The 25,985-nt window shown below is 41.3% G+C and overlaps 1 protein-coding gene across 1 annotated transcript; it reads right to left on the reverse strand.

Moving 5' to 3' along the window:
* Positions 1 to 877: 877 nt before the first annotated feature.
* Positions 878 to 24,869, reverse strand: MCMDC2 (minichromosome maintenance domain containing 2). Its single transcript, XM_084618802.1, has 16 exons — positions 24,555 to 24,869; positions 20,957 to 21,018; positions 19,991 to 20,184; positions 19,733 to 19,863; positions 19,580 to 19,639; positions 19,029 to 19,224; positions 17,341 to 17,463; positions 17,094 to 17,201; positions 12,307 to 12,435; positions 10,645 to 10,882; positions 7,255 to 7,460; positions 5,738 to 5,904; positions 5,114 to 5,290; positions 3,192 to 3,334; positions 2,429 to 2,538; positions 878 to 1,420 (listed from the first exon to the last, which is right to left on the reverse strand). The coding sequence occupies exons 3-16, from the start codon at positions 20,088 to 20,090 to the stop codon at positions 1,254 to 1,256; spliced, it is 2,055 nt and encodes a 684-aa protein (XP_084474928.1). The 5' UTR covers positions 20,091 to 20,184; positions 20,957 to 21,018; positions 24,555 to 24,869; the 3' UTR covers positions 878 to 1,253.
* Positions 24,870 to 25,985: the final 1,116 nt, after the last annotated feature.

The following is a 25,985-nucleotide window of genomic DNA, read 5'->3' on the forward strand; positions in this document are numbered from 1 at the left end:
TTTCATGGAGGGAGGGAACGGGGGCCTGACGATATGTACCCAGAACCACCCGCAACAATGTTTTAGCCCCATCAGGCATTGGGATCTCAACCCAGAATTCCAATGGGCAGCAGAGACTGCGGGAACTGTGGGATAGCTATCCACAGTGCAACGCTCCGGAAGTCGACGCTAGCCTCGGTACTGTGGAAGCACTCCGCTGAGTTACTGCACTTAGAGCATTTTCTGTGGGGACACACACACTCGAATATATAAAACAGATTTCTAAAAAACCGACTTCTATAAATTCGACCTGATTTCGTAGTGTAGACATACCCTAAGACTAATAACTTGTCATTCTAATTACTAGAGGCAGCACTGTCTAGTGGCTGAGGGTACTGGACAGGGAGTCAGGAGACCTGGGTTCTGTCATACAGGTCCTGACTAGTAGGCAAGTTACTTTGCACCTCCGTTTCCCCTCCTATCCTTTGTCTCTTCTGTTTAGACTAGAGTATGAGCTCTTCAGTGCCGGGACTGTCTCCTATTAGGTGCTAAACAAACAATGGGGCCCTCATTTCACTTCAAGGCCTCTAAGTGCTACTGGAATACAAATAATAAAATAGCTATCATACCGCTAAACATGTCTGAATAAAAAGATAGTTGTTTAAAAACATTTAGTATGTACATACACACAGTTTTTATAAAGCACTTTTGATGTGTAGTTGAAAGAACTGCAGCAGCAAAAAAGCCCACAGAATGCAGACAAAATTTAATCACTAGATTCTGAATAAATTGTTCTACAAACTACTTTTTAGATTATAAGTCATTTGACAGCAGCCATTCATTTTTTTTTAAACCATTTTTATTTAAACTTTTGTTTTCCTCTTATTCCTAATATAAGTTTCTCACTACCATTCACTTGGTACATTTTAATATTTGTGGGGTCATGAGCATTGTCACCTACTTAGTATTTCCAGCAGCAAGCAGCACGAGTATGGTGCTTTGCTTTTCTTCTCTGGGTCATCTTATCTTTAGATGTCACAGCTTTGAGAAGCCAGCAGTCTAGTGGTATGTTCAGTCTGAGAAACTTAACGTGTAATATTGTTTAATTTTGAGTTGGTTACAAACTTTTATCCATAGGAGTAGCAATTTCATAAAACATCAGTTTTCATATACATTTTGCAGTAGCATCACTCTAAAACTTTAAATTTGTTTACATTTTCTAAAAAAATTAAAACTTTGAAGTAGGAACAAGCTCTGCTTTCAGAATGGGTTCTTTATTCTTCACTAGTAGTAACATGTGTTCCAGGGCCATATGTGGCAATAAACTGTAACAGTTGCTGATGGCACTGCATCAGATAAACATCTCTTTGCTGCAGAGAGTTTTCATCAATGAGGTCAAATGGAAACACTGCATTTGGAGCTACACAAAATACAGAGGCACCTACACAAAGAATAATTGAATTTAAAATGTTATGTTAATAGATTCCATACACTCCTGGAAAATCCTCTTGCCCAACGGTTCTGCTTCATCTTAGTGACATTTGAAAGGATGACTTATGGAAAGAACACCAACCACATGTTATAAAATAATATTTCTACCTTGTTCTCTAATTTTCTGTCTCTTTAAAAAATGCTCCTGTGGGTTTGGTATCAGATATGAGCTTTACACTTCTTCTGGTTTGAATTTAGTTCAACTCAATAGCAATCTGCCTTGAAATTCCAAGAGGCAGGTAAGATACTCCATTAAGCTCTTGCACATGGAGGTTCTGACACTCGGATCCTTTAATGATTCTTCTACAGCCACAGGGAGCTCATTGCAGGATCAGGACTCATGACAGGAAAAATTCCTTCTCACCTGGGAATTTCCTAACATTACAATATATCAGATCTTTTGTGTAAAAGAAACCTTGGGACTATCATCCTCTACTGTTATAACTTGAAAAAAAATCTCTTGCTATGGAGAAGAAAAATTGATTTTAAGTCTAAAATGGCTGGTGCTTATTGCCTTTGAAATGTAATGCTATGTCAGAAATTTCAATTCATCAGTATTAAGCTCCTGACACCATTAATATGAGGTATCTAGAGTGTCTTTGGTAGATCCACCCTTCTAATTAGGGAATGAGTAGGAGGAAAGCTGTAAATGTTGTCTGAGAAGCCAGGTACAGCCAAAATAATTCTTGCTTCTCAGAGTGGTGTTTTGCTTTAGCATTCTGTTCCTATCAAGTCAACTTTGCTACTTTACTCTTAGCATGGAAACAGTGCTTTAACTAAGAAAACACAGGTATTTCTATCCAAATTTGAGATGCCTTAATTCAAACTTGATTAGATCTTTGATCTAGTTTAATTGTGTTTAAATTTAATGTTAAGTGACCAAATATAAAAAAACTACACATTTAAACCTAATACTAACTAACAAACATCCAGTCAGTTAACACTTAGTTATTTTTACCGTGTTTTAAAGTGACAGATGATTCAAATAACAAGACAGCAATCAATACATCTTCCTCAAGTACTTTCCTCCTTAAACTCAGTTTAGTGTGTGCTTCAGACAATGAAACCCTAAAAGACAAAAATGCCAGTGTCTCAAACAGTATATTACACAAAATATATTGGTGTACTCTGCAATGACTACATAAAAAGCTAACTATAGGGGCAATCAATAGTACTCCTGTAGTTTATTTTCCATACCATAGCCAAGTTTTACACGCTTAAATACTGTGGGGGGTATTCAAATGATTTCAAGTGGGCAAAGTTACATATTGATTGTTCCATCACAGCCAAATATGTACAGAACTATTTTGTGCATCACTTGTCCCACAATATTCTGGGAATGCATGTTGTATGAAACTAGTAGGGGACTATAATTATTGCATTGCTCAAGCACTAAGGTATTGAATTCAGGATATTGCAACAATCAACTCAATTTCTTTATTTTTGTAGATTTGTGTCAGAACTAGTTACTCTAACTGTGAGGTTTGGCTTTTAAATAGCCATTATTTTTCATGCCTGGCAAATGAGCAAATAAATTTATTCAAACAGACATTTCTGGAGATATTCTGAGAAATTCAGGAAATCTGAACATCCTACAATTATAAATTCTGTATAAACTACTATACAGGCCTAGACAGAAAAATTGAAGGCCTTTGTATCCAAAGATCTCCCAAGTAGGCATGAAGAAGTTAAGCAATTTAATTAGGAAAATTAAAACGTACAGGATTTTCAGTGCAGACGTTGATAGTTTTGATCCATGAATAGAATCTGTTCTGATTCTGCGACTTGCTAGGTAGTAGCCATGAATGAGTCTTTCTGCTTCTGAACTGAGTTCTACTTGCAAATTCTTAGCAAATGCAATAAGCTAAAAACAGCATAAATTTTAAATATTTAAGGAATACTGTTGAAAACTTACAACCGAAGCTCATTTTGATATTCATATCAGTTGCATAGTATTAATATATCTAGACAATATTTTCCATATTAACGCAATATTTAAAAAGGATTATGACCATTTACACAGCAATATGGCTGTCTCAGGTATAGAAACAAGTAATTTGTTCACAAATCTATTAAATTTAAACAAATATGCTAGAAACTCCCTCAATCATTTTAAATAAATATTCTCTAGTGTACTGAAATATTCATTTGAAATAAACATGCACTATACTAATAGAAAGGTTCCAATCTTGTTCACACTGCATACTGGAGATCTACTTTTTTTAAAATTACATTTATCAACACTATTGTTTCAAAAAACCAAGAGACCAAATGGAGTTTAATAGTTTGGCTCTTTAAAAGGAGAGTATATAAATGGCTTCAAATGTGTACAAAACAGATTAATTTTTAGTATGAGAAGGGTTTAAACTCTGAACGTAAGTTTTGTTCAGATTTGTGTGCTATCCCTATTTTTAATCTGTACATGTAATTTAGGACATTAGTTGTGCATGTTTTGTTCATTAGCCTATAATTATGAAACTGGGCCAAATTCAGTCGTGGTAGCAGGAGATGAGGTCACTGGAAATGAACTTGCTTGCACCAGGTCTGAATTTGGATGACGTTTCAGGGTTAAACTTTTAAAACCCAATTTCTATCCTCCTGAATGCAAATAGTTAACCAAAATTTGATTTAAAAATAGTTCCCCATATTGTTGGCCGCTCTCTTGGGATACCTGTTGCTGATTTCATTGCACTGGACAGTCAGATTACCTCTAGTTTAAATTTTAAGTACTAGCTCTCAGCCAGACAATGGTCAGTTCAACTGATTTACTGAGCATCTGCTATTGCTGGAACTTGTACTGCTACCATGAGAATCTCTGACTGAACAACAAAGGAGCTGTGTAGCTCCTGATGCCGGTGGTAGCCTGTGATATGTCAGTAGTGTTTAAAAATTTGTGTAGAAACCCCAAAAAGCAACCTGGTACATAGAAGATACAATGAAGTTGTTTGTCACATATACATTAGCATCTTTCAAAAAGTGTATTTTTCCTGCTAATAGACATTTTCTTACTGTGATTTAGGGTGAAATCAGATTAATTGCAATTAAAGTTTTACGTTTTGAAGTGCCTTGAGTGGTGCAGGAACATGAATATTCTGTTAGTATCAAATGTGCATCAGGTCACTATAGAGTTGGACCATGTTCAATTCAGTAACTATAGTGTCCATCCTGCACAATTAGGCTGCTGTGAATATTAATAAGTCAGCCTTTTTTAAAAAATATTAAATAGTCATTACTGTTTTGCTTATACTCTGATAATATATACCTGCATTTTCCTTCCTGGAAGAGGTGCGCACACATCCCTGTGCCCTCAGAAAGCGGTTCTTCTGGAAATAACATGATTTAATACTACTTACAACAACATATTTAGTCCTGAGGTGGTACTTTGCAGAACAGATACAAAGAGGGTGCTACCCCACTAGATAAATGTTCAGAAAATACCGCTAATTTATAGATGGGAAATTGATTTTATCCATGAAAATGGCAAAACTCATGTTGACTTCAGTGAGAGCACAAGGGGGCACGGAATAATAAGTGAATATCTGCAGCGCTGGAAGTATACAAATCATCTCAGGAAAACCACATCACGCCAAGTAATAGTGCTAAATTATCAAATACAATTTTGTTCTGAACTAGAGCTAGTTACCTCTTCATAATCTTGTGTTCTGAACTGCTGGGAGATCATATAAGGTACTTCTTCTGGATCAATGGCTTTTTTCACGATGTGATCCAAAAGAGGAAGAGTTAGTTGGCAAGATAATTCATTGCAGTGTATCAACAGCCCAAAAGCATCTATAAGGTTAGCTGATACCGATCTCAAGTCCTAAACAGAATAAAACCCAAAGCAATATGACTGAAAAGCTCAACTGCTTATTTTTCAATCAACATAAAAAAATCAATTTACTCTGAGTATACTGTAGAGAACATGGCAGGCTCTTCCCCTCCGTGTTAGGTGTGCAAGTGCAAAGGTATTTTGAGTGAAATTACTATGGGGGGGGGGGGGAATAGGGTAGTCCAATGTCACACATGGACGCACTCTACAATCCTGTTTATTCAAAGGCTGTAGGAGCAGGATAAACCCTTGTATAAATAAAGGCTTCATGTTTAGAAAAGCTGGCCTATTTTAGAGGATATGGGCTTTAAAGTGACTTCACTGTGGCTTCTGCGGAGATGTCACCTATTTATGTTTGTTTCCATTGTTTTACATGTAGTATTGTTTACATCTCCAGACTCGTTACATAACTTTGCCATAACAAAGTATATGTTTTACCAGCTTGCCAATTAGAGTGTTATCCTTTTGTACATATTTTTTGGAAGATGAATCCTCATTTACAAAAGTCCAGAAACTGGTCTGAATTGGAAGAATAACTTGCTGGTCAACATCTTCTCCATACTTCTTTCCAGGAATAAATACTGTAGTGGTTCTGCTCTCCAGCACTATCAGGTCAAACAAACATGTTATTTACTTAAATTAAACTACTGTAATGTAACATTAAATCTATAATCCCGGTTATAGGATCTGAGAATAATTCCAAATACATATTGTACTTAGTTTTTATGGAAAGGTCAGGATCTCTTCAAAGTAACTGATAGAAAATTGTAAAAGTAATCCTAATGCATTTAGTGCAGGGGGGTGGAGAAAATACTCATGCATGCAAGAACCACTGTACTCTCCAGCTAAAGATTTTCATATCCCTATGACAAGAACATGCCATCTAGTCCACTTTGCAGAAAGGATGGGTCATTACACAAAGTAAAAGCTATTTCCGCATGCTCATTTTTTTCCTCCTTACCGTTACTCACACCTCCTTGTCAATTGAAATGGGCCATCCTGATTATCACTACAAAAGGTTTTTTTCTCCTGCTGATAATAGCCTACCTTAATTAATTGGTCTTGTTACAGTTGGTATAGCAACACCCATTTTTTCATGTTCTGTGTATATATATCTTCCTACTGTATTTTCCACTCCATGCATCTGATGAAGTGGGTTTTAGACCACGCAAGCTTATACCCAAATAGATTTTAGTCTCTAAGATGCCACAAGTACTCCTAGTTTTTTTTACTTACATCAAACTAATTCAGTTAGCTAGCTGTACACAAGGCAGTGTAACACACTCTCTTGGTAAACTAACTAGCGCTAAGATACCACCCTTGGTCTGTATGTAAGTTAAACAAAACAGAGGGTTATGTTGTTTTGCTTTGTTCAAATTACTATAGCTGTGATACAGACAAAGGAGTGCTCCATCTTCAAGAACAGGCTTTCTCTCTAAAACTTATCACGCCATGCGAAAATGTGCTTAGTTTGCATCAACTCCTAAATATAATTTGAGGGCTCTCCAGTGCCAGGACTTGTATCCTGCATAAGCTAGTTTTCTATAATTTAAAAATAGTTAATGTAGTAGGTAGCTCTTCTGCCCTAGTAAGTCTGTGATCCTATCATGCCTTCCTTTAAGATCCACTCATGTAAAAATCTCATTAATCTTCCCCAGTACTGTTAATATCCACTCACTTTTCCCCCTATCTATGGCATATATGAGATTTTTCTGATGATAGAGAAGGTGATTTTCTCAGCAGTTAGGGAGAAATAATAACATCCCTGTCAAGAGTGCATGAGAGTAGAGTTGCAGTTAGGATTTAAAGGCCCCTGAACAAATTGAAGAAACTAACTTTGTCGCGGCCTGGTGGTCCCCAGTGTCTAGCCCTGGCTCTACCTGTCTCTCCTCTAGCACTGATTTCTTCCCTCTTCTGATTGCTCAGTATATGCAGAATGGCGTTGTACTGGTTACCTGACTGCAGAAGTTCAAGTTTATCCTTTTTATGTGACAACAAATCTCCTATGAAGCAGATACCACCTTTGGCCAGCAGAGCACTGCAAGCCTGAATGCTAGCAGTTCCAGTTCCATGCTTATCTTTGGACACAGTAGGAAAAACGTCATTAGATGCTGGGTGCCGTATGCCACGGGCTACAAGACAAACACTGTAATTCAAGAGCCTAGGGAAAAAATAATTGTCAGCAATTTGCAACACCTGCAAAAAATTTAGTTAAATTATTTTCCCTTTACACAAACTAATGGTATTTATAAAATTGGTATTAAAAGTACACACATAGGCACTTGATTTGAATAAGGTAGAGCATTTAGAAAGAAAAAAATAAGTAATTTTATAAGAGTATAAAATATTTCTGAATATTAAGGTAAAACCCAGGGTTTCCTTTACGTAACCACAAAAGGGGCACTAGTTGAAATAGTTGCTCCTCTTTATCTTTAATAGTTTCCTTCGAGTAGCACTAACTACATGAAGAAGCATAACTTCCATCTGTATTCTAATTTAATATTCTTAAATTGGTCTAGCATACAAGGCAAAATTCTGAGTTGGGTCAGAGGAGGGATTGAATTGTCTTCCCACATTGCTAGTGTCTGATTCTGTCCCATTGAAGGCAATAGAAGTTTTACCGACTTTAAAGAGTGCAGGATCAAGCCTCTACTGCCGTAGTCCTGACCATTTTGCCTCATGTATGGTGACTGGGGAAAGGGCTGTAAATCTACATAGAAGTGGACCCAAAGACTCTGAGGCATGGGTACAGTTAGAGTATTGATTGGAGACCCAGGTTCAAATTCCTGCTCTGCCAAAAATTTCCTGTGTGACTTTGGACAAGTCACTTAACACCCTGATTTTTAAAGGTATTTAGGCACCTAAATACCTTTAGCAATCTAGTTCTTAGTCTCTCTGTGCCTCAATTCTCCAACTGCAAAATGGGGATAATAGTACTTCCCTACCTCTCAGGAGTGTTGTGAGAATTAAAGGCATTTAAATATTGGGCAATGCTTAGATATTACAGTAAAAGAGGCTATATAAGTATCTGAGATGAGATTTGTAAGGTACTTTGTTATCCTATATATAATTTTGTGGGTTACTGTGAATAGTGAAGGCCTCAGGGGGAGACTGTAAAGTGCTATGTGTACTTCTGAGACCCTATAGATAACAATAACTAAGCATTCATAGGGTGCAACATATTGTTAAGCAGGTGTTTCTATTCTCACCTCTTTTTCAGTTACTCATAACTTCTGAAAAAAATTTTGTTTTAATCTTTTCATGCTTGGCTTCAAACAAAGGTAATTTTTTTAAAAAATTGAGCTAAACATGTTCAATTAATCATTTGTGAAAGGATGGGATAGTGAGGAAAGCATTTCTCCCATTGCCTGAATATTTTCCTGACCTTTGTTGCAGTTGAAACTCAAATGGCTGAAAACAAAGTTCACACTTGCCATGTTTGTAGGCCTTTTTGAGGAAGCATAATGATGTCATGTTTGTGTGGGGGGAGGGGAAATAGAGATTTAAAATTGTGTCAAACATGCACAGTAGAAAAGTTGTATTCATATTATGAATGATTACTAAGGTAATTTGAGTCCAATAGTGGCTGTCTGAGGGGGTGACTATTTAAACTTTTTTTTTAATCAAAGATTTCCCATAATTGCTATCATCAGGTCAGCTCCACCATCAGTAGCAAGAGTGGGTGCACTGGTGTGGGTGCACAACCATCAGTGTTTTTACCACTGTCAACTATACCCACTCAGGTCAAAACTAGGGTTGCCAACTTTCTAATTGCACAAAACTGAACACCCCTGCCCCTTCTCTGACGCCCTGCCCCCCCCCCCTCACTCCATCCCCTTTCCCTCCATCGCTCGCTCTCTCCCACCCTCACTCACTTTAACTGGGCTGGGGTAGGGTGTTGGGATACAGAAGGGGGTAAGGGCTCTGGCTGGGGGTATGGGCTCGGGATGAGGAGTTTGAGGTGCAGGAGGGGGTTCTAGGCTGGAGCTGAGGGGTTCAGAGTGCAGGAGCGGGCTCAGGGCTGGGGTGCTGGCTCCTGCTGGGGGTGTGGGCTCTGAGGTGGGGCTGGGAATGAGGGGTTTGGAGTGCAGGAGGGGGCTCAGGGCTGGGGCCGAGGGTTGGGTGCAGGGTCTGGGAGTGAGTTTGGGTGCGGGAGGGGATTCTGACCTGGGGCAGAGGGTGGGGCTGCAGGGTCAGGGAAGAAGTTAGGTACAAGAGGAGGGTTCTTACCTGGGGCAGGGGGTACGGGGCATGGGCTCCAGCCAGACAGCGCTTACCTCAGGCAGCTCCCGGCCAGTGGCACAGCAGTGCTAAGGCAGGCTCCCTGACTGCCCCGGCTCTGCACAGCTCCTGGGAGTGGCCGCCATGTCCAGGCCCTAGGTGGCATGGCCAGCCAGTTCTGCATGGTGCACACTGCCCACACTTGAAGGCGCTACCTCCGCAGCTCCTAGCCAATGAGAGCTGCGGAGGCAGCGCTTGGGGCAGGGGCAGCACGCGGTACTTCCCTGATCACATCTGCTCCCAGGGGCTGCAGGGATATGCCAGTCGCTTCCAGGAGCCGTGCGGAGCCAGGGCAGGCAAGGAGCCTGCCTTAGCCCCACTGTGCCACTGACGGGGTCAGTGGTGCTGACTGGAGCCACCAGGGTCCCTTTTTGACCGGCCATTCCGGTCGAAAACTAGACACCTGGCAACCAAGAGTCAAAACAACACAGAGATAAAAATACCAGCAGCCATTTGAACCTTGTTAATCACTGATGGAGCTGAACTGGAGGTCACAACAGTGATATTTTTGACAAAATAGCTAGTTTAGAAAAGACTAAAGTGCTATATCAGAGTGACTTAAGGCTTGAGAGGGGCAAATCTTTGCTTCTGTAGCCATAGATTGTAGTCCTTTGAATAGCAACTTTAGAAGGACTATAGTTAGGCCTCTGCTAAACAGGACTGATGCTAGAAATTCGGCAAGTTAATTAGAAGATTGATCATTAAATGCTTTACTCGTTAAAAGCAAAGCCTTAAATTTCACCATGGACATAAGCAGCAGGTCAGTTAATCCCACTGGATCGCATGTGCCCCACATGACCATCACGTAGTTTGCTTCCCTCTCAGCAGTATAATAATGAAGACCTGGCACACGGATGACAAAGGAAGGGAGAGCTCAGAAATCAAAAATTTATATCCTTTATTAAAAAAAGTTATTTTGCTGAGTAAAACCCCAGGATACAATTTAAAGTGTGAACTCTGTTTTCATTTTGAGAAAATATCAAGCCTCTCTATATAAAAACTTGGCAAATCTTTTATTTAAAGTCAAATGTGCTTATAAAAAAAAAATACAGGTATCAGTTTACCTATCTGCTATTAGAGTGTCACTGGTCACAATCAAAAGATCCAGGTAATCTCCTGTCTCACTGTCTCTGTCACACGTCTGGACTAGACTCAACAGTATGGACAGTTTAAGAGTATTGTAAGTGCCTGGTGGGACAACTTGAGAAGCAAAGATGTTGGCAAGTATGGCTGTAAACCTCCAACGTGAACTTGAAGTCAAGGAGAGCAGATACTTAAAATTCTCACTGATACAAGAAGTACCTAATATAAAAAAAAGGATATCTTAAACACTTTTTAACAGAGTTATTCATATAATTAAAACAAATCAGCATTAGGTAGATCCTATTATCAGAAAAAAAAAAAATTAAACGAGGTATATTTGGAATTTATTTTAGGATAACAAATATTCAGACTGTGAACAGCTTAAAATGTTAGTTTTACTATTATTAAGCAGGTAAAGGACACTGTGTCCACTAATACATATTGAGTAAGAGAGCCAGTACATAAATTGAAATTATATGGCTATCTAAGATACAATCTAAATATACCTGTGACAGACTGACAATATTTGCATCATCCTGGACAAACTTTATGGAATGAAGTTAAATCTTGCTGAGTTAGGATTGATACCTTTGGGGGCCATTGTATTAAAAATGCAGTTCTGTATGTGTTATTGTGGAGTTATATGTAACTCCTTTAGGAGACGGGAGAGGTAATGTAATTCCTTCAGTTATTAGCCCTTGTGAAGCTACTCTCTGGTAAGTTCCTCATCTACTAGTTCAAACTGGATTCTCCAGGGACCAACAGAAAAAGAAAAGATTTTTGGTTAAATAGCCTGGTTTTAAACAGGCTCAGTGCCTTCTTCCAGATCCAGCAAACAGACAGGCCCCAATCCTTAGGGGAGGATTGGAAGGATGTGGCCTACTGAGGTCCCATAAGACTAAAGCTGTGATGAACTTGAAATCACAAGGAAATGCCTTTGGTGAGGTATTGAAGGATTGCCTCTGCCCGAGAGCATGTTAGGAATGAAGTGATCTCTAGTAAGCTTATTAGCATGCGTATAGGTTCTTTTATTGTTTTTAATATGTTTTCTCTGTAATGCTTTCTATCTTAATTAAATAGACTTACTTAGAAAGAACTGTGTGGTAACTTACAACGATGGGCAGTCACATTGTTAACCATCTCTGAAGAGAAAGCAAGCAGATGTGCTTGGGCAGCCTGTCTCTGATGGAAATAACACAGTGAAGGCAGGGGACTGTGCGGCCTGGAAATACCCATCAGAAGGGAGTGAGACAAAGGTCTCCAACCAAGAAAAGCCATAGCTGGAGACTGGAAGCCTGAGGCGAAATCCAGTTGCCGTTGGTCTGAACTGAGACAATACCCTCTAATGAAAAGCAGAGCTTAGAAATAAGATAATGGAAAAGCACCTCAATAAATAATGCTCTGTAGTTTCCTAAATAGACAGAAGTGGACAATAATATTGTGTGTTTTTATTGGGTGACAGCAATATTGGGCAAAAAAAACAATTGGGACAAGCCCATACTCAGGATTACTAGATGGAAAGTACCAAAGTGGTTTCCAAACCTGGATCTCTATGTACTAGCAGACTGCACTAAGGGTCAACCCTTTGATCTAATAAAAATATCTATTTTTAGTCATTTTAATTTACTATACAGCTTTCTTACCTTCTGGACTACAGAGCTGTATACTGTTGACTTCTATACACACTGTAACTTGTGAGCAGTTTTGTACGCAGGCCGGAATTCCTATAAACCTATACCTATTTCCTATTTTCATTTTGTTCGACAATTCATCTAGAAAAAATAAATATACATGGAAATACAGGGATTTATTAGAAAATGCAAAATTTTAACATAGGGCATTTTTATATGTTAAACCAGTGGTTCAGATTAGAAAATATAATTTAGAGGAAGCAGCACACACAACAGTTTGATTCAATGCAGCCTTGAAGAATGGGAATAGAACTATGCAGGTAGACAATGCATAACAGTTTAGGGCACCAGGTGAGGGAAGTAGGTGGGACGAGCCATTGGATGATTTTTTATTGAGAAAATGGATAATGCAGTTTTGAACTGAAACACAAAGGAGAATGTTCGTACTCTCAGATCTCTGCTCTGAGATTTGCAGTGTTCTCATGATCACTTATTGTCAAGTAAATGTGATGGCAAAATGCCTTAGTAAAGGAAGATTAGAAAGACAAGGTTGGTGAGATAATATCTTTTATTGGATCAACTTATGTTGATGAGAGATACAAGCTTTCAAGCTTATACAGAACTCTTCTTCAGAAGCAAGGACCTAGAATAAATAGATTAAAAGAAAATGCAAAAACATATTTGGAAACCTTCAAATTTCTGTTCATGTCATTCAAAACCTGTACTGTCTTTGGTAAGGTTTGTAATGTAAGTTACATGCAACCTAGTATGGGCCTGAGCTGTGAGATGCTATGTCCTGTCAGTGCCCACTGAAGCTGATGGAAGTTGAGGGCACACATTACCTCACAGGATTCAGCCCAAAGGCTTTACTTTGTGATAATACACATACAGGATCACTACTTAGTTGTGTTGCTTGTTATTTTGGAGTAAATGGATTAACACACATTTTTCAATAAATATAAAGAAATAGATGAATTTATAAACATGTTAAATAGCAAGCACCAAAGCAGAACTAATGATTTTTTAAAAATGGAAAAGGGTTACAATACTGCAAAAAATATTTTGGAGCCTGTAGTTGAATTTTCACATTCCAAATACTGTATTGTTTGCAATGGAAGTTAGAAACCTCAGAAGCCAGAGATCATGAAAAAATAAGGAAAATGGCTAGATTGAGGAAGGATATTACAAAAAATGTTAAGTCACTGAAAAACAATATAACCAGAGGAAGGAGGAAGAAACAAGTTACACAGAAAGTGCATCCGATGAAGTGAGCTGTAGCTCACGAAAGCTCATGCTCAAATAAATTGGTTAGTCTCTAAGGTGCCACAAGTACTCCTTTTCTTTTTGCGAATACAGACTAACACGGCTGTTAATGCTGAACTGGCAAGACATTTTAATTAAGTAACTAGGGCCCTACCAAATTCGCAGTCCATTTTGGTCAATTTCACAGTCCTAGGATTTTTAAAATAGCAAATGTCATGATTTCAGCTATTTAAATATGAAATTTCAGGGTGTCATAATTGTAGGGGTCCTGACTCAAAAAGGAGTTGTGGGGAGTCGCCAAGTTATTGTGTGTGTGTGTGTGGGGGGGTGGGTTTCAATACTGCTACCCCTACAGCAGCAGGATACGGACCCTGGACTTCAGGAAAGCAGACTTCGACTCCCTCAGGGAACGGATGGCCAGGATCCCCTGGGGGACTAACTTGAAGGGGAAAGGAGTCCAGGAGAGCTGGCTGTATTTCAAGGAATCCCTGTTGAGGTTACAGGGACAAACCATCCCGATGAGTCGAAAGAATAGTAAATATGGCAGGCGACCAGCTTGGCTTAATGGTGAAATCCTAGCGGATCTTAAACATAAAAAAGAAGCTTACAAGAAGTGGAAGGTTGGACATATGACCAGGGAAGAGTATAAAAATATTGCTCGGGCATGTAGGAATGTTATCAGGAGGGCCAAATCGCACCTGGAGCTGCAGCTAGCCAGAGATGTCAAGAGTAACAAGAAGGGTTTCTTCACGTATGTTGGCAACAAGAAGAAAGCCAAGGAATGTGTGGGCCCCTTACTGAATGAGGGAGGCAACCTAGTGACAGAGGATGTGGAAAAAGCTAATGTACTCAATGCTTTTTTTGCCTCTGTTTTCACTAACAAGGTCAGCTCCCAGACTGCTGCGCTGGGCATCACAAAATGCGGAAGAGATGGCCAGCCCTCTGTGGAGATAGAGGCGGTTAGGGACTATTTAGAAAAGCTGGACGTGCACAAGTCCATGGGGCCGGACGAGTTGCATCCGAGAGTGCTGAAGGAATTGGCGGCTGTGATTGCAGAGCCACTGGCCATTATCTTTGAAAACTCGTGGCGAACCGGGGAAGTCCCGGATGACTGGAAAAACGCTAATGTAGTGCCAATCTTTAAAAAAGGGAAGAAGGAAGATCCTGGGAACTACAGGCCAGTCAGCCTCACCACAGTCCCTGGAAAAATCATGGAGCAGGTCCTCAAAGAATCAATCCTGAAGCACTTGCATGAGAGGAAAGTGATCAGGAACAGCCAGCATGGATTCACCAAGGGAAGGTCATGCCTGACTAATCTAATCGCCTTTTACGATGAGATTACTGGTTCTGTGGATGAAGGGAAAGCAGTGGATGTATTGTTTCTTGACTTTAGCAAAGCTTTTGACACGGTCTCCCATAGTATTCTTGTCAGCAAGTTAAGGAAGTATGGGCTGGATGAATGCACTATAAGGTGGGTAGAAAGCTGGCTAGATTGTCGGGCTCAACGGGTAGTGATCAATGGCTCCATGTCTAGTTGGCAGCCGGTATCAAGTGGAGTGCCCCAAGGGTCGGTCCTGGGGCCGGTTTTATTCAATATCTTCATAAAATGATCTGGAGGATGGTGTGGATTGCACTCTCAGCAAATTTGCGGATGATACTAAACTGGGAGGAGTGGTAGATAAGCTGGAGGGGAGGGATAGGATACAGAAGGACCTAGACCAATTGGAAGATTGGGCCAAAAGGAATCTGATGAGGTTCAATAAGGATAAGTGCAGGGTCCTGCACTTAGGACGGAAGAACCCAATGCACAGCTACAGACTAGGGACCGAATGGCTAGGCAGCAGTTCTGCGGAAAAGGACCTAGGGGTGACAGTGGACGAGAAGCTGGATATGAGTCAGCAGTGTGCCCTTGTTGCCAAGAAGGCCAATGGCATTTTGGGAAGTATAAGTAGGGGCATAGCGAGCAGATGGAGGGACGTGATCATTCCCCTCTGTTCGACATTGGTGAGGCCTCATCTGGAGTACTGTGTCCAGTTTTGGGCCCCACACTACAAGAAGGATGTGGATAAATTGGAGAGAGTCCAGAGAAGGGCAACAAAAATGATTAGGGGACTGGAACACATGAGTTATGAGGAGAGGCTGAGGGAGCTGGGATTGTTTAGCCTGCAGAAGAGAAGAATGAGGGGGGATTTGATAGCTGCTTTCAACTACCTGAAAGGGGGTTCCAAAGAGGATGGCTCTAGACTGTTCTCAATGGTAGCAGATGACAGAACGAGGAGTAATGGTCTCAAGTTGCAGTGGGGGAGGTTTAGATTGGATATTAGGAAAAACTTTTTCACTAAGAGGGTGGTGAAACACTGGAATGCGTTACCTAGGGAGGTGGTAGAATCTCCTTCCTTTGAGGTTTTTAAGGTCAGGCTTGACAAAGCCCTGGCTGGGATGATTTAACTGGGAATTGGTCCTGCTTTGAGCAGGGGGTTGGACTAGATGACCTTCTGGGGTCCCTTCCAACCCTGATATTCTATGATTCTATGATTCTACCCTTACTTCTGCGCTGCTGCAGTCAGTGGTGCAACCTTCAGAGCTGGGCAGATGGAGAGAGGCGGTTGCTGGCTGAGAGCCCAGCTCTGAAGGAAGAGCTGCCGCCAGCAGCAGCGCAGAAGTAAGGATGGTATGGTATGGCATTTGCCACCCTTACTTCTGCGCTGCTGCTGGTGGGGCACTGCCTTCAGAGCTGGGCACCCAGCCAACAGCCGCCACTCTCTGGCTGCCAAGCTCTGAAGGCAGCACAGAAGGGTGGCAATTCCACTATCTCCCCTATAATAATCTTGTGACACCCTGCCCTCCGGCAACTCCCTTTTGAGTCAGGACCCCCAATTTGAGAAACTCTTGTCGACCCTGTAAAATCAGTATAGTATAGGCTAAGAGCACACAAAAGACCAGATTTCATGGGGGAAGACCAGGTCTCACGGTCCATGATATGTTTTTCCTGGCCATGAATTAGGTAGGGCCCTATAAATAACACATCAGAATAAGTATGAATGAACCAATGTTTTGACATGTGTTGTCTTTAACTGCCTGGCTTACAACATGGGGTTCCTTTTCAAATAAAAATGACATAATCAACTAAATATAAACTATAATTATTTTCACGATTTTGTCCAGAGAAATGAATATATAAGGAAACTAAGGATTTCTTCCCATTAAAAAGCCGTTTTACAAGAATACCATTCAGTTCTAAAAAAGAAAAGGAGTACTTGTGGCACCTTAGAGACTAACAAATTTTATTTGAGCATAAGCTTTCGTGAGCTACATCCCCATCGGATGAAGTGAGCTGTAGCTCACGAAAGCTTACGCTCAAATAAAATTTGTTAGTCTCTAAGGTGCCACAAGTACTCCTTTTCTTTTTGCGGGTACAGACTAACACGGCTGCTACTCTGAAACCTGATTCAGTTCTAAAACATTTCTGTTTAAGCAGATAGATCTCATTCAATTTTATCATTATATTTGGATAGATGAATACACAGCCTACTCACCTCTTAGGAAAACTGTAAAAGACTGAATCCTGAAATGTGGTTTATTGTTGGAATATCCTTGGAAAGCACTCAGAGCTTTTGCATCTATCATTTCAACTAGCTGTTTATCTTACAAAATAAACAGGTGTAGAATGTTATATTTCTTAAGAGTGGTACTTTACTCTTTAAAGAATAAGCTAAGTAAATAAAAATGTATCAAAAGTAGAAAGATAATTTAGAAATAAAAATAAAACTACATAATTCTTACCACCAAGTACTCTAAATTTCATGTCTTCTCGCAGTGGTGAAGCACATAAACTGCATACAAAATCATTCCTCACTGTTGCAGACTCTGTAGCTCCAGGTATATGCACTCTTATATAATTAAACCCTAATAGAAAGCATTACATAGACTATATAGCCAAATATTTCTTCACATTTAGTCATAATAATCTGTAATGAACTTTATGTTACTTAAAATATATAATTGGTTTTAAATGCAGCTTATTCCAGTTTACTATGTGGTAACAAGTATAAGCTCTGAAAACTTCCTGGCTCTTTAAAAATGGCACACAGCCTTCATTTTAATTCCCCAATCAGAGTGGTAGAGTGAGTAAAGCATTAAATTGAGAATCAGGAGTTCTCAAGTGTCATATTTTCTTGTTCTTAAGATGAACAGCTTTATTGCATGTTCTATGTTTCTCTCATGACTTGGGAGTCTCTCCCCCTGCCACCAAATAAAAATCAATAATTATGGCATACTGCCCCTCCAAGCCACATACAACAATCATCAGAAGTTTGAGAGCTGGGGCTCAGAGCTTCAACCCCACTCCTGTTGAAGCCCCGAGCCCCGGCAGGTGTGCCCTGAAGGGCTGATGCCCTGAGACCCCCCTCCCTGCTGTACAGAAGCCCCTACCCCACCTCCCCACTGCAAGGCAGAGGTCCCGAGCAGTCCCCTCCCAGTCTGGTAGGTGGAGAATGGGGTTTGCAAGCCACACTTTAACGGTAAAAGAACTGCATGTGGCTTGCGAGCCACAGTTTGGCCACCCCTGGATTATAGTTTTACCACTGGATGGCAGAACTGCCTATTACAGATTCTTAACCTCATCATGTTAGCCTGGTTTTGTGAGAAGCAGTCAGAGAGATGATATGTTCCTATGTGCTCCATTCAAAACTACATGAGGTCTCTACGTTTAATATAGGTCTTCTTGATTAAAAACATAATTACAATGTGTTCTAAAATGAGTATTCTAACATTGGGAATTAGCTTCTCTTTTACACCTTCACAGTCCCTATGATTGTAAAAAACAATTTTAGGGGTTTATCCTGCAAAAGCTTAAGCATCAGAGTAATTTTACGCAGGGGAAAGTAGTGTCATAGAAATCAAAGAAGTTATTAAAGTTAATAAATCCTAGACTGCTGTGAAGGAATCAGTCCTCATCTAGTCCTGCTGTATAGGCAGGAGTCTGACACTGGCCAGGTCTTCACTAGAAACTTTTGCTGGTATAAGAACATTGGTTAGGGTATGAGTCTTTACAACATTTTTATACAGGCAAACAGCCCTTGTGTACATACAGTTTACCAGCAAAAAATCCTTTAATCAGTATAGCTTATTTTGTTCAGGGAACTGTAATAAGCTACACTGGCAAAAGAACTGGCCAGTATAAGCTGTCTCTGCTTAGGGGACAGAGCGGGGAGTTTGCTGGTATATAGGCAAACCCTTTGTAATGTAAATCTGGCCGCTGACCAGAATAAATCAGAAAGTTGTGATGCTCTCGCTACATCAAAATGCATCCTAGATATGCAGTTCCTTTGTGTAAATTACATAAAATCTATACAGGAAAATGCCAAATTTGTCTTAGATTTTAATGTAAATAATGTGTTTGAGTTAATGGGCTAATCAATCAGAGAACCTTTTGAGTTTAGAACTTCTCATTTTACATTTTTTTTTCTTACCTTCAGAAAATGGACAGGTTTCCTCAGAACAAAGGAATCTTGCTCCTTGTGTGTATTTCATTACAGTTCCCATTGCAATCACTATTCCTTCTGACATATAAAATCTCTGAGACATGTAATCAAGTGGAAACTCACAAAGGCTGAGAACATAACTTGGCAGCGGAGGCAAATGTGTTGGTTTCAACACTATATTAATCTCATGAAAGAAAAAGGGTTGCGTTAAAACAAAAATCTTTTTTATTTGAAATGTTTAGTATAAATGACAAATACTCATGTACAAAACCCAATGTGGTGCACAGTTACAAAAACATATTCCAGGGACGTGCCAAATAAGGTGAAAATAGCTCATAGTCATATATATCCACCTTGTCATACTCAGAGTATGCATGGGTAAGAAGTTCCAACTATTTTTTGTTTAGATTGATAGGACTGTTGAATGAAAGTGAAAATTAAAACTGAAAAATTAACACCGAAAAGATCTCTAAATACAACTTAATATTGCTTGAAAATTATTTTATTTTTATCTAAACTGGTAAAAAGTTTAAACTCACTTGGGCCTCTGTCTGTAATTGTTCAATTAATGACAGTGTTTTAATAGCTATGAAACAGACCTGTAATTCAAAAATAAAATGATTTTGCAAAGAAAAATTTGGTTTAAAATGTTGAATACATTTCTGCCTCTGTAAACATACAAGTTCACTTACCGACTGAAAAATCTGTGCAGCTTTCATGGGTTTGTGCAGAATCTGATTTCCAAGAGCTGCATCCAACTCAGCAATATCAGAAGGATTTACCGAAATAATGAATCGATAGACAGCATAACTTTGCTTTGAGTCTGTCAGAGCAGAGAGTCAATAAGCAAGTATCTTAGAGCACAAAATATAGAAATAAGGTTATTTTTCTTTAAACCAACTTTGTTTGGTCTGTCAATATTAATAGAAGGTTTACTGAACAAACAGTACCATTATATTGCTTGCAATCATCCACAAATTTCTGAAGGCCACCACTCCTATCAAGGTAAATAAGGGCAACCTCTTTCATTTTCAGAAGATCTGGTCTCATCTTCCAGTGAAGTTCTATGCTCTCTTTTATCAAAATGTTAGAATATATTAATATAAATCATAGGTGGTGGAATTAGCGTCAGAGCTCAAGAATGCTGTAATAATAAAATAAGTAAGGATAAAACATATATAATAAGGACATCATACCAATCAAAAGTGAAACTAGGAGCCAAGAAACTAAGCAAAGACAAATATTGCCTTCTTCTGTAACATTACAAACAATGTAACTCTTTCAGAAATATTTTTGTCTGAATTCCCCTTTAAAATGGAAAGTCCCTTGCCCACAAAGAAATACAGTATTATGTTGTTAATGTAAATTTTCTAATAATAATGTTCCAGTATTTTGAGACAGTGAACTATTTTGTGACTTTTACAACTTAGAGAGCCCAGAAAAGCGTGCCATTCTTTAACAAAAATTCTAAGGTTTTTGTGTAGTATAGAGTTATACCCACATAGGAAAAAAAAAATCACACAGTATTTCTGTGCATTAACTAGACAATGCCTTATGGGGAAGGGCAGTACAACGAGTCAGTCAAGTTTTTACCCAGAGTGAAATGGCGTTAACAATTTTAACCTAATGTTAATCTATGTATTTCCTTTATGTTTTCAAATTTAGGCCTTGATCCATGCAGAGGCTTATGCTAATTCTTAATTTTATGCAGGTGAGTAAAACCAATGGAACTATTCATATGCATAAAGTTAAGTATATGCATACGTGTTTTCAGGACTGTGATCTTATTTTGTAAGCTCCTTGGGGTAGGCTGCTTGCACTTTTATTTGTTTGGTCTATATTGTACATTAGGCACATAAATGTTGTTATATAAACACATTAACAAGTAATCAGAAATCATATATGTTGTTTCTTACTTTAAATTCTCCTTTCTCCAAGTATCCAGGTCCACAGATTCTTCTTGCAGATCCCCTGCCAACTTAAGGAGAAGGAACCAGACCAGTCAGTCATCATGGACCTGGAGTTAAACTCTGCACCAGAAGTGCCTATTTCCTATTCTCTTCTGCATCCAGATCCACAGATCCCACAGTGTGATTTTCACAGGATGCAGCACAATCAGGAAAAGTGACTTACTCTAAACACTCAAATATTTACAATTTTTTAAATTTAAAAACATATATTTTTACTAAGACCTTACCCATGTAGCGCCTTCCAGCTAAATGTGGTTTAGACTGAAGATTGCTAGTCCAGTTTGTACATATCTGTCTAGTTTGCTTCCTTCTAGATCTCATCTCCACAGAAATTCATTGTGATGGAATATATCTGTGTTCACACCTCACACACTATTGTAATAATCTTTGTACAAGGAATGCCTTTGAGGTCTTATTAGAAAACTCGTAATTTGATGATCAGTGATATGGTAAAATGTGTATAGCAGCTTTATGTGTTAAGTTATAAATTTCCTCTGTATGATGTTAAAAATACATGTGCAGACTCACATATCACCAAACAGGTCAAACAGACCTGTTTTGAACAAAGTGTATGCTTGTCTTAATTGGCATTAACACAGTAAACAGAGTCATCAACCAATAAAAGGGGAAAGAAGAAAACAAAGAGCTCACACAGGTGAAAAAGCCCAGCAGGGAACATCCTTCCTCCAGTAGACTACCTGTCTCCTGGTTCTCAGCTGGAAATGCTTTTCAAAGAGAGACTAAAACACTATAAAAAGGCAAGGCAGACACCTCTCTCTCCCTCTCCCCGCACCTTAGAAGGCAATGGCAATAACTGTTGGACATTAGGAGCGGTGCTCTGACCTGAAGAGTTTGGTCAGTAATGTTGCTGGAAGCATGTGTTGAGAAACTATGCTTGAATCTAATACAGTTTGTTAAATTAGACATTAGAAAGTGTTTTATCTTTATGAGTTTAATAATATTTAATAATTTATTACTTTTATGCCTCATTACTTGTACTCACTTAAAATCTCTCTCTTTGTCGTTAACAAACTTGGTTTATCTAATCCAGTGAGTTTATATGAAAATGTCTGGGTAACTCTATTTAAGGTAGTAAACTGTTGTATTCCCTTAAAGGAATAAGAGATTTAATATACAGTAACTCCTTGCTTAACATAGTAGTTATGTTCCTGAAAAATGCGACTTTAAGCAAAACGATGTTAAGTGAATCCAATTTCCCCATAAGAATTAATGTAAATAGTGGGGGTTAGCTTCTAGGGAAATTTTTTTCACCAGACAAAAAATATATTTTATATATATATTATGCACACACAGAGTATAAGTTTTAAACAAACAATTTAATACTGTACACAGCAATGATGACTGTGAAGCTTGGTTGAGGTGGTGAAGTTAGAGGGTGGAAGAGGGTGGGCTATTTCCCAGGCGATGCCTTACTGCTAAATGATGAACTAGCATTTGGCAGAACCCTCAAGGGTTAACATGTTGTTGTTAATGTAGCCTCACACTCTATAAGGCAGCACGAATGGAGGGAGGGGAGACAGCATGGTAGACAGAGACACAAACCATGTGCGTGGGGGAGAGAGAGATGTGCATTGCCCCTTTAAGTACACTGACCCCATTCTAAGTATATTGCCTTTAAAAAAAATCAGGAAGTTGAGACTACAGCTGAGGCCTGCAAGCCCTCTCTGTCCTGAGCCCTGTCCTGAGCCCAGTCCTGCTCTATATGGAGAAGGGGTAAACAGGGGGCAGGAGTAGGGGGGAGGGGGACATCCTGACATTAGCCCCCCCTCTCTTCCCTCCTCCCCTTCACAGCAAGCAGGAGGCTCCCAGGAGCAGCTCCAAGGCAGAGGGCAGGAGCAGCACATGGCAGTGTGGGGAGGGACAGCTGAACTGCCCGCAATTGGTAGCCTGCTGGGAGGCTGCTGCACAGGGAACTTAGGGGGAGCTGATAGCAGGGCTGCCGGACCACCCTGGTTCCAAGCCCCCACCAGCTAGCTGTAACGGGCTGCTTTTCCTGCAAGCAGTGGACAAAGCAGACGGCTGCCAAACGACATTATAAGGGAGCACTGCACAACTTTAAATGAGCATGTTCCCTAATTGATCAGCAAGGTAACAACGAAACAATGTTAACCGGGAAGACTTTAAGTGAAGAGTTACTGTATTTGGACTGTCCAGGATATAGCTGGGCAGAAAAAGACATACATTTCTGGGGGGATATCTAGAGTTGGGAGTTCGTTGGGATCACCCTGCAGAATAGACTCATAGAAGGTTAGCATAACCAAGGCTGGTGAGAGCCAGGGTGTGACCAGTTACATAAACACATCTGGGAGTGACCTTCCTGCTGGTGGCTGTTTCTGAGCAGTCCTGGTTGGAGGAGGCATTGCAAGGAACCCCAGGTTACAGGGCAAGGATGAAAAACCTGCCCAACAAATCTGGGTAGCACCCTGGTATATCACATTCACCCTGTGCAGATGGCCAACCCAAGACACCACTTAAGTCTTCAAAAATAGCTCTGGCCATCCACTACAGTTGAGGAAGCAGAACTGGTGGGCTTTTCACAGGGGGCAGAGCTTACTCAAGGAAGACCTCCTGTAGTATCTGTGGAACTAGATGTGAAGGGAAAATGCAGTCATGTAAACATCTCAATGAGATAACTGGATGCTTATGAAGAGCAGCCTGTAAGATGGGATAAGGCAAAACTATATATATTGTGTGTGTGTCTTGTGGGCATGTGCAAGGGAATATGAAGTAAGGGCTTAAAGTGTTAAAATGAAAAACTGTAACCGCAACATGAGGAATGATTCCATTAGAGTGTTCTCTAACTCCTGGGAATTGCTCCCACATGACCTGCAGCTGCTTTGATAAACGTTGCTCTGTTCCTTAAAACCTCAAAGAAAATGGATCACATTCCATTAAATTCAAGCCATGCACATCCAATTTAAGTACACCCACACAGACTGACAGCAACCAGGTACAGACCAATCCAGCTACCCAGAGTTTCTTTCTGCCACCCCACTGACACTACACTGCTGCAGAGAGAAGAAAATATGGGACTGCTGCAGTTTAAAATACTATTCATGTTATTCCTAGACACACATTGTTTGAACACTAGCTGGATACCCTGGCACACTGAACTGCCCAGCCAGACAGACACCCACCCCAATTATCCTCCCTGCTGGCAACACTACCCCCCTTACCTGCTGGCACCTCTACACCCTCCCCATTACCCCCCCCCCACCTGCTGGTACCACTACATATCACCGCTGGCATCACTACACACACACCCCCATTGAGACACTACCCCATCTTACCCCCAGCACCTCTACACCCTTCCCACCTTACCTGCTGACACCATTACACCCCTCACCACAGACCCACTACCCCCCCCCCGGCCTGCTGGCACCTCTACACTCCCCCCACTGACCCACTACCCCCCTTACCTGCTAGCATCTCTACACCCCACCACTGGCACCATTACATCCCCCACTGACCCACTACCCCCCTTAACCACGGGCATCTCTACACCCCCACTACCTCCTCTTACCTGCTTGCACCACTATACTCCCACCGCGGATCCACTACCGCCCCTTACCCGCTGGCACCCCGCCCACTCCGCCAGGCGTGCGCAGCCCCTGCCACAGCACTGCCACGATACTTGCAGAGGCAGCAGGTCAGAGGGAGGGGCGAGAGCTGCCCCCCGAGGAGGCGGGGGCAGGAGAGTGGCTGGGAGGGGCCTTCTTCGGGCGCAGCCTCAGGCGGAGGGGGGAGGAGCTCCTCACCCCTCCCGCCCGGCCGCTCACCCACAGAGAGGCGTGGGCCTGAGGCGCCTGCCGCCTCCCTGAGCGGCGCTTAGCTGGGCTCCGCGAGGCTGGGAAGAGCGGGCCGGAGTCCGGGCGCAACAGCGGCCCCAGGCGGCCGAGGGGTGTCGTTGCACATGAAAAGCTCCAGGCGTGCGGGTGTGTCGGGGGGACGGAGGGCGTGAGCGGCCCTGCCTGTCTGCCGGCTCGCACCCCGCCTCCCCACACCCGGGCACCTGCTGGGTCCCAGCAATGAGCCACCCACCCCACCCCGGGTCCAGCACAAGATGGCCCCCCTCAGCGTGGGGCCTCCGCCTGCCGCAGAGCACCTATGCTGATGTGCCCCCTCCCCACACACACGCAGCAAGGCGCCTGCTCTGATAAGTCCTCCCCCACACACCGTGGCGGGGACTTCCCCCCAAACTGATGCTCCTTTCTCCCCTCCGCCCTACAGCGGGATACGTACTAACGCAGCCCAAGGTGCGCCAGGCTAAAACCCTAATTCCTCCCAGTGCAGGATGCCGGCCCCACCATCCAAGGCACTCCCACCTAGGCTCAAGATTGATGCATCTGCAGGGCCCCCTCAGCGGTGACCCCCTCCCCAGGCTGTTCTGTCCCCCAACATAGAGCCCCCCCATTACCCACAGACATAATTAAATTCCCATAGAGCATTACCTGAGCTCCCTATGCCTCCTCCTTCCCCCGTGTGGCGTGCTATGAAAACTTCAGGAGGGTTGAAAATATTTATCAACGCTCCACTTGGGCCAGCTCCCGCTGCATTTAAGCCCTGCCCACAGAGGTATTCCCACCCCAAAGTGCAGCCACCTGGGCCCTGTCCTTAGACACCCAGTCGTATACACTGTTTCATGTGTCACCTGCTGGGTAACAACATGAGAGGACTCCATGTTTCGAAGAACTGAACTAGCTCTTTATTAAGAAAACTATTTACAGAGATGCTGCAACTGCAGCCAGCATTCCAGCCTTGTGCACACAGACTGACCTGGTGCTTCGTCAAAACTCTTCCCACCTGAACCTCTCCTCCTCCTTCCACAGTTTGGGCTGATTTATTATCTCTTTCTTTTTAACAGTTTTTTTCTGTGGACTAACCTATAACCAAGAGCCAACTGAAGCACAGGACAATGCATGGTTGGCTGTGTAAGGAGAGTCAGGATGAGCGC

This window comes from Lepidochelys olivacea (assembly GCF_965140295.1).
Source record: "Lepidochelys olivacea isolate rLepOli2 genome assembly, chromosome: 2".
NCBI classification, from domain to species: domain Eukaryota; kingdom Metazoa; phylum Chordata; order Testudines; family Cheloniidae; genus Lepidochelys; species Lepidochelys olivacea.